At 33.7% G+C, this 9,304-nt stretch overlaps 1 protein-coding gene across 1 annotated transcript; it reads right to left on the bottom strand.

The window, feature by feature from the left end:
* Window positions 1-6,365: 6,365 nt before the first annotated feature.
* Window positions 6,366-6,629, bottom strand: KRTAP7-1 (keratin associated protein 7-1). The gene has a single exon (XM_074232113.1). It carries the CDS (start codon window positions 6,627-6,629, stop codon window positions 6,366-6,368), a length of 264 nt encoding a protein of 87 aa, XP_074088214.1.
* Between the last annotated feature and the right edge of the window lie 2,675 nt (window positions 6,630-9,304).

Raw genomic sequence — 9,304 nt, 5'->3', positions numbered from 1 at the left:
CTTCTCAGCAGTTCAGAGAACTAGAATAACCCTATTAAACCATCTATTGACAATGCTATCCCCAGCCTGAGGAAGAAAAACAAAACAAAGCAAAAATATTCAGAATCTGATGAACACTACATTTACTTTTTTTTAAAAAAAAACTATTTTTATGTATTTCTTACCCTTAATCCTAATTCCTCATTCAAAAAATGACTAATTTGTAAGCATGTTTAATAAAAATGTGGTACAATATTAACTTGATTGTTTGCCACTGAGGAGAGAGAGGTAGGAAGGGAGGGTGGAAGGAAATTTTGTAACTTAAAAATATACATATACATATGGATGAATGTTGAAAAACTTTCATAACATGTATTTGGAAAAGTAAAATATCAATAAAAAGTAAAAATACCCATGAGGTCTGATTTCAAAAGGCTCAGTTTCAAGAGCAACATATCTTTCTCTGGTCCCTATCCAACTCTATCACTCCCCTTCTATTATGGCCCACAATATACTTTCCCTTCCTTTGTTACTTTCATTTTCTCCCTCCCTTCCTATGGCTCTTTTTATCAGACTTCTTTGACTTCATTCATCTTTCAATCACAGAAACCAGTTTCATCATTTCCATTACTAGAGTAACTTTTTTCATGCCTCCTAGCATAGTGGAAAATGAAGGGATGTAGGAATGTTCTTTGTTCTTTAGTGATATTCCTGATCCTTCCCCTACCACTTCTATTAAGTAATCTTTTTCTTTGAGACTGATTCTCTACAGATTCACCACACTATCTTAATCCTAGATTTTATCTACTAGCTCCCAAATCATTCTCTCTCCTTTATCAAGGAATTTAGTACCTCTATCAATCTTCCTATCTTCCTTAACCCTACATTTATTCTTGGATACATGAGTTTGCATGTTGATATCCAATACATATCCTTATTTCAGTTAATCAAATTCCTCAACTCTTATATCTGCAACTTCACTACATCTTTATCACTCAAAGGGATAGTCATCCACAATTGTTCACTTTTACAATCCATAACCTTGAAATTCCATTAGCTGAAGGAAACTTCTTTTTCTTCCAGCTCTCCCTGTATCTTATCACTCTTAAATTCTGTGCAGTTACAGTTTCCATTAACTGTATCCTCCTTTCCCAGGATATCATTCCTTTCAACTTTACACCATTTTCTATATTTGAATTGATATTGATATTGTCCTATAAACAGTTCTTTCCATACTCTAACACTGAATAATTCCTACTATAGTCATTCTCTAGTCCTGTTTAATGTGCAGAATACAGCTGCATGAAATCACATAATTATGATGATTGGTTCCATTATGAACTTTTAGTATCCAACATCAAATGGACCTTCACTTTTGCATGTGTAACACTCTGTGATACTACCAATTTTAATTCATGTTCCCAAGTCAGGTCCCCACAGGATACCTGATTGCTACTTTCAAGGATGTATGGGAAATGCTATGGGGCTAAGTTGCAAACCCCTGTAAGCTTTCCATGAAAGATCACAAAATAATCTCAATAGCTTCTAGGAAGGTTATTTACTAAGAGGGAATGGCAAAAATAGTAGCTACAAAAGCATTCCCCCAAAACCCTAGAGTCCACACTTCTACAACATTATATTCTATGCTTGAACTTTTTGAATATGTGTATGTGTAAGTGTGTAATGAGGGACTAAAACATAGGATGCAATGTTAGTGAGGAATGTGGATTAACTTGCTATTTTTGTACACAGAATCAAGTGGTATGAAAGTTTCTTTTGTCCACTCATGTTTTCAATGGGATGTCACATGCTTTCATCTAATGACCAACACCCTAGAATCTTCTCTAATTCATTAAGGGCCTGATCACACATTTAAAAAATTATTTAAATACCTATACTTATTGATTCTGTTATTTAATTAAAGTCATTCCCAACTGATAATGTTGTCATAGAGTAGATTTTTCTTATTTACACACATTAAAAAACTGATCATTACTATAGATTGAATGATTGAATTGAGGTCTTTTTGAAGATGTTGAGATAGGGCTAGAATTCTATCTACCCTTTCATGAAAATTCTTTTACTCTTAAACAATAATAATAGCTATAATTTACATAATATCTTTTCCCTTTACATATATAGTTTATTCTTTTATAATATTTCTAATAATTAAAATTGTACAACAAAACCACAGAACTTTTAGGGAAAGCAGAGTTAGGGGAAACAACACTCAAAACTATATTAAAAAATATGAACCTAATGTTTTATACATGTCTTGCATTATTCATAACATCTGTTAATTTTGCTCTCCATGCTGGCTTGGTCAACTAGAAATTTAGGTTACATAATTTCAATTTGACCATCACTATGACAAGATGGTGCTTTTATCTGTTCCTAATCAACTCATTCATCACAGTGACTTTTCCAAATGTTTCCTTCTCTCTTCAAGTCTCTTATGCAGAGTATATCACCCTCTCAGCTGAGTAACTTGCATCATATTTCACAAAATAATTTCTGTAAACTCCATCATCTCCAATATTCCTATGTATTCTACAACTTTCTTCTCCTTCACTCTTGTCTCTTGAGGATGGATTCAACTAGCATTTTTTTTTTGGATTTTGTAAGGCAAAGGGGTTAAGTGACTTGCCCAAGGTCACAAAGCTAGGTAATTGTTAAGTGTTTGAGACTGGATTTGAACTCAGGTCCTCCTGACTCCAGGGCTGGCTAGCCACCCCTCAACCAGCATTTACTGCTATATATATACATAAATATATAAGATATATGTACATACATAGAGATGATAACTGAATCCATGGAAAATGATCATGGGAAGTCACTAAGAGAGATATTACAGAAACACACAAAGGCAGGGCCAAAGGCAGATTCTTGGGAACATCCATAGTGGGAATAAACCAAAGGAAGATCCAGCAAAACTAACTGAGGAAAGCTCAGAGTGGAAGTAGAAGGAAGTAGCATTTAAGAGGAGAGCCTATCAAGGAGAAAAAGGGGATTGACAGTATAAGTGGCTATAGAAAAGTCAGACTAAATAGAATTAAGAAAAAGTCACTAGATTTGATAATTAAGAGATCATTAGTAACTTTCAAAGAAATTTTAGTTGAATGATGAAGTCAGAGCAATGTCAAAGATTTAGAAGTGAGAGAAGATTTAGAGAGCACAAAAAATATAAAATGAATAATTTTGATTATGTCAGATTAAAAAGGGTTTGCACAAAAAATAATCAATGCAGCCAATATTAGAAGGAAGTAGAAAATTGAGGGAAAGTTTACAGCAAGTATTTCTGATAAATACCTCATTTATCAAATAAATTAAGAACTCAGCCAAATTTATAAATACTAGCCATTCTCAAATTGATAAATGATCAAAGAATAGAAATAAGCAGTTTTTAGATGATGAAATCAAAGCTATCTATAGTCACTATTTATAGAATTATAAACTTATCCAACCATTCTGGAGAGCAATTAGAAACTATGCCCAAAGGACAATAAAACTGTGTATGCCCTTTGATCCAACAGTACCACTACTAGATGTATAGCCCAAAGAGATAAAAAGCAAAAGAGCAAAAGAGGAAAAGGACCTATATGTACAAAGATATTTATAACAGCTCTTTTTGTGGTGGCTAAGAATTGGAAATTAAGGGTATATACATATATATATATATATGTATATATATATATATATATATATATATATATATATCAATTGGGTGAATTGGTTTGGGGGGAATGGTTAAACAAGTTGTGATATATAGTTGTATTATAATATTATTGTAATGAGTAGAATGATTTTAGAAAAACCTGAAAAGATTTACATGAACCCCTGATGCAAAGTGAACAGAACCAGGAGAACATTGTACCCAGTAGCTGCAATATTTTATAACAAACAGCTGTGAATGACTTAAATTTTTTCATGAATACACTGATTCCAGACAGTCCCAAAGACCCATGATGAAGCATGCTATTCTTTTCCAGAGAAAGAGCTTATGGCATCTAAATATAGAACAAAGCTTATTTTTTCACTTTCTTTTTTTGTTTGAATTTTCTTCCACAAAATGGCTAATATGGAAATGTTTTATATGATTGTACACATAAAAACTCTATTAGATTGCTTCCTGTTTCAGGGAGGAGGACACCTGAGAAATTCAAAATGTAAAAAAAAACTGAATGTTAAAAATTACTTTCATATGTAATTGAGGAAAACATTATTTGAAAAATGATTAAGAGCAGGTGAATTAGAAGCACAAAGTTGTTTTCTTCATTGGCCATGAAGGCAAGGAGAAAAATTATATAATAACTAATTAGTATTAAACTTATCAATAAAGATATATTGGGGATTTAGAGTAGGAACAGAATGGTTGCAACAGCATTTTTGGAGATGATAAACTTACTTTTGGGAGAGTTGTGTTTACCTTTAAAGGGAAGTGCTGTGGAGACTATGAAGCTTGCATAGACATTTTGAAATTGATTCCACTCTGTTAATCAGCTTATTGGAAGGATCTATTTTTAGATTGAAATTGAGGTATCTTTAAGAAAGTCCAAGCAAATTCTGGCTCTCTCTATTTTGGTTTCATTTGGGAACTTTATTCTGCATATAGAGTTTGGTGAGAGGCAATGCTCTAAGTGGAGAGGTTTTAGGGGCTCCTCCTTTATGAATTCATTTAGTCCTAAGAAATAGACCTCAGTCTTTGGCATATTTGTTTGTTCTATACTTGATGAAAGGGATGTAGTATCCATCATTGAAAATTTTAAAAGATTAAGGAATCCAGTCCAACTTTTACATCCAGTGCAGCAATAATCCTTGGGAATACCATTTGGGTCCCTAATCAGTCATGGCAAAAACAAAGAATCAAACACCAGAAATGCTTTCTTTGCTTGCCAACATGGGTGGACCAATACTATGCAAGACAAGAGCTAAGTTTGATGTAAAGGAGAATATGTCCCCTGAAGACATGGGGGGAAATTATTCATATTCTTATTTTTATTTATCATTCAAGTAAATAGCCCTTTAGAGAAAATAAGGTGCTGTTAAGTGGTCAAATGGATCTAGGGCTCTAGTGGTAGACCCCCAGTAAAGGAAGGAAGCTTGATTAGTTCAAGCAAAATGTAATAAAGAAGTACCCTATAACATTTTTACTAGTCTGTCCCCGGAAGACTGGTCCAAAGAATACATATTATAAACAGATGAAGAAAAACCATCCAAAATGTCAGAGTAGGAAGAAGCAGTGCAACCCAATTTCCCCCCACAACTACTCTAGTGATTGTCATTCATTTTCAAAGTTGAAATGACATTAAAGGAGGAGCTAATTTTTTAGTACATTGGATTTAAGTGAGGCAGAGATGCATCAGCCACACTCTTTCTTTTTGAGTCAGACCTTGGCACTATTAAATGTTCAAGCTTTAAATGTTCCACAATAACTGCTTCAACCACCTTCATGAGCATTGAAACAAATTGTTCTTTTCCATCCATCTATCCATTCCTCTGGGGGAAGTCTTCACATGCTTAAAGTAGATATCCCCCCCCTTATTCACTGAGGAATTTTGAGTCCTGTAGATTACCCTCAACTTGCTTTAATCTTTCTGCCAAAACAGTTTTTAAGAAGTGTCGCTGCTTCACCCTGAATACCCCATATATTCCTGGCATTCTAAATGTACTACTCTAGTAATAATTCAATTAAGTACCATTTATTGTAACCATCTACAGTATTCTAGGCAGTGTGCCAAGGGCAAGGAATACAAAGAAAGTCATAGGACAGTCCCTGCTGTCAGGGAACTCACAGTCAAAAGGGGGAGGACAAACAGCTATATTTAAGAAGGTTCAAAAGTAAACATTACAACAAAAAGTGATCAGTAAGATGCCAATTTTCTTTGCCAAGGCATAAATTCACAGGATTTGATCATAGTTCTCCCTACAAGTCAATAACTTTGACTGCTAAATTAGTAAATAAAGAGCACACAGTAATAAAAATAATCAGGACAAAGAGAAGGTTGGTATTTCAAATGCAGTAGTTTTATTAGTAAGCTAAATCCCAAACACCCTTCTCACTCCAACATGAAATACATCCTGGCAGAAGTAGAGAAACAATCACAGAGCAAACTTGAAGTGAAATATTTGTTTCATTGTTAACATTCAGGAAAAATTAAAGTCATCATATGACTTTAAGAGTTTTAGTTTAGGCAAAGGAACTCTGAGGTCTCAAGAGCTGGGTTCTCAGGAACATCAAGCTGCTAAACTTTTGCTGATAATCTGGCAAAATGTAGACAGCAATAGATGAAATCTGATCCTTTCAATGCTTCCTGGAACCTCTTCTTGGACTTTAGATGATTCAATTGATATTAAAATTGTTCACTCTGTTGTCTGTCTTCATGCTTTCAATAGGTGCTGTAGCCATAACCAGAGCCAGAACCCCAAGGTCTACAGAAGCTGCCTCCATATCCACAACCCAGGTTGCTGAAGTTGCTACCACCAAAGCCATAACCTAGTGAGCTGTAGCCATTGCAACCTTGTCCATAGTTCAGAGGAGAGCCCAGTGGCACAACACAGTTCAAGGGAGTGGCTCGGAAGGTTCTATGCCAGTTGGTACCATAGCAAGGATATCCTGGGAAATAGTTTCCACAGCAGAAGAAGCGAGTCATGATAGCAGAAGTTGAAGATTTTGCTAGATTGCTAGGAGCAAGTTACCAAAGTTTGAATTTCTTCTTCTCCATGGAGCTTTTATATATTTGACTTGGAAATGTGACACACCTCTCCAGCTTTTTAAAAATGCTAATTTGCATGAAGAATCCCATTATTTTCACTTATAATGATATATAAAGAGGTTTTTAAACTCATTGTAAAAGACTTAGGTAGCTTTACTGGCTAGATAGGAATGTGCTGTGTCTTCAAAGAATGATGGCTACCTTTGAGGTACAATTGAATTCATTTCATCAGTTTTGTAGCTTAATTATTATTTGTTTTCTCTCATATGTTATTGTTAACTTCAGATTTTGAATTCTTTTCTACTTACCTTCCAAATATAAACTTTATATAAAGTGAGAAAACACCTTTTCTATCTTTTATCTCAAAGCAAAGCTGAATTAGAATTCTCATTGATAGATATATAAGAGAATGTGTTACAATGGAAAGACCATTGGATTTTGTCAGTTTCTCTCTACAAGCCTTGATACTTTCTGACAACATTGTTTTAAGAATATCATTTAACTTTCTTTAATTTCCGTAGTTTCATATGTAGAGTAAAAATAAAAGCAAATATTTTTATAGGGGGTGGCTAGGTGGTGTAGTGGATGGAGCACTGGGTTTGCAGTCAGGAATATTTGAGTTTAATATTGGCCTCAGACACATCAGCTATATCATCCTGGGCAAGTCACTTAATCCCTATTTGACATCTGTAAAATGGGAGCTCACTTGAGAAGGAGATGGGAAACCACTCCAGTTTCTATGCTGAGAAAACACCATTGACAAAAGTCTGTGGGACTGAGCAGAATCAGACTCAATAATATTGATATAACACTTTAGTGTTATGATTATGGTGTTAAATTCAAAATATAAATGGAGATCATGAAATCATACATAAGGATCCCTAGAGACAGTATATTGACTTAGAAGACCACACATTAGCATATGTATGTTATATTTTTATTTATTTTGTTAAATATTTCCCAATTGCATTTTTATCTGATTGGGGTTTTACTGGGGAGTGTTGCAGCTGCAATACACCTGCTGGTCCTCTGATAGACACCTCTGTTTTAGATCATTAGATTCTCATAATATTTCTATGATTTAGATACTATTATTGTTATATTCCTAATTTTATTGATAAGGAAATTGAGTCCAAGAAAGGCAAATTGCTTAGGGTCATATAGTAATATGTGAGGTAAAATTTGAACTCAGGTTTACCTGATTCTAACTCTAAAGTAACAATATACCATGATGTTATTTACACTGTTTACTTCATAGGATTGTTATGAGGAAAGTATTTACCAAGCACTATATAAGAATGAATTGTGTATATTATTATAGTAATATATGATCCTTTACACTTGGCTTTGTGTTTCATTTGACAACATAAACAAGAAGACATAGATATTGCCATTTAGATGGCAGCATCTGATGAGGCTATTATTGTCTCAAATCATGGGATAGTTCAAGTTATGCCACAATTCTTTTATTTATGGGCTTCCACCTAGTTAATAGCACAACTTTTTGAACTATATCACCTTGAACTATACCACCCTGCCTTTTCTGTCAAATTTCTTTAAACATTCTGATGCCTTGTTAAGAGAAAGGCTACATTGTTGAAACTTGAAGGAACTCAGATATCAAAGTGGTAGATTGTTGTGCTTGGTGGTTAACAATTCTTGGGAAAGCAAGCTTGAATGTTGTAATCAATTTTGTGTAAGAATGTAACAACACTCAATTCTTTTCTTTTATGACTCCTGCAATCATTGCTTGTAATTGTGGTGCAGATAAAACTCAAGGATATGCTTTTTTTTCAATGTGACTAATTCTATAAATTTCAAACTTTTTTGGAAGCAAATTTTGTTTCTGACACAAATCAGAGAATTCTAGACTGAATTTTTCTTGCACTTGTCAAACATTCATACAAAGAACAGAAGATGATTATACATAACTCCATGAATATTTATCACAATTAAACTTTTTTGAAAGTGTTTTTTAAATTTAACATGGTAGTTCTAACATTGGCTTGAATTATTTTCAAATTTCCTATGTATTTTAAAATGTTTTCATTGATATTTTCTTTCTTTTCTTTTTCTTTTGACACTACTATCATTATCATTACTCTCTCAACTCCAATCCGGATGACAAATTACAGCCAAACAAACCAAATTCACACATTTGTTGCATCTTAGAACTCATCCTTCATTTCCATTCTGCTACTTTTTATCCAAAAGGATAGAAGCCTGATTCATCATCCAGCTTCTGAAGTCAACCTATTAATCAACAAGCATTTATCATTAAGTGCTTAAAATACACCAGAAACTTTAAGTTCTAGGAATATATAGAAAAACCAATATTGGATTCTTTTCACAAGGAAGTCCTATTGTATTGACAGAGATAGATAGGTACATAGAATATACTTATGAAGTTAATCGATGGCAAGAAGACACTAAGCAACCAAGACAGTTGACACTTCCTTGAAAAAAAGGAATAACATTAGAGGCATTAGAGAAAGTACAAAGAAAGAAAATAGATGAAATGTTGTGTTGGAAGTTGTGTTGTGTTGGCCATTATACCTGGACTATGCAATGTATGGAGGATAATTAATGTGTGTAAGAAGATAGGGATAGTA

The sequence above is a fragment of the Macrotis lagotis genome, chromosome 1 (genome assembly GCF_037893015.1).
Source record: "Macrotis lagotis isolate mMagLag1 chromosome 1, bilby.v1.9.chrom.fasta, whole genome shotgun sequence".
In the NCBI taxonomy this organism is placed as follows: domain Eukaryota; kingdom Metazoa; phylum Chordata; class Mammalia; order Peramelemorphia; family Peramelidae; genus Macrotis; species Macrotis lagotis.
The sequence above is the reverse complement of the archived record's forward strand: the minus strand, read 5'-3'. Positions and strand labels throughout refer to the sequence as shown.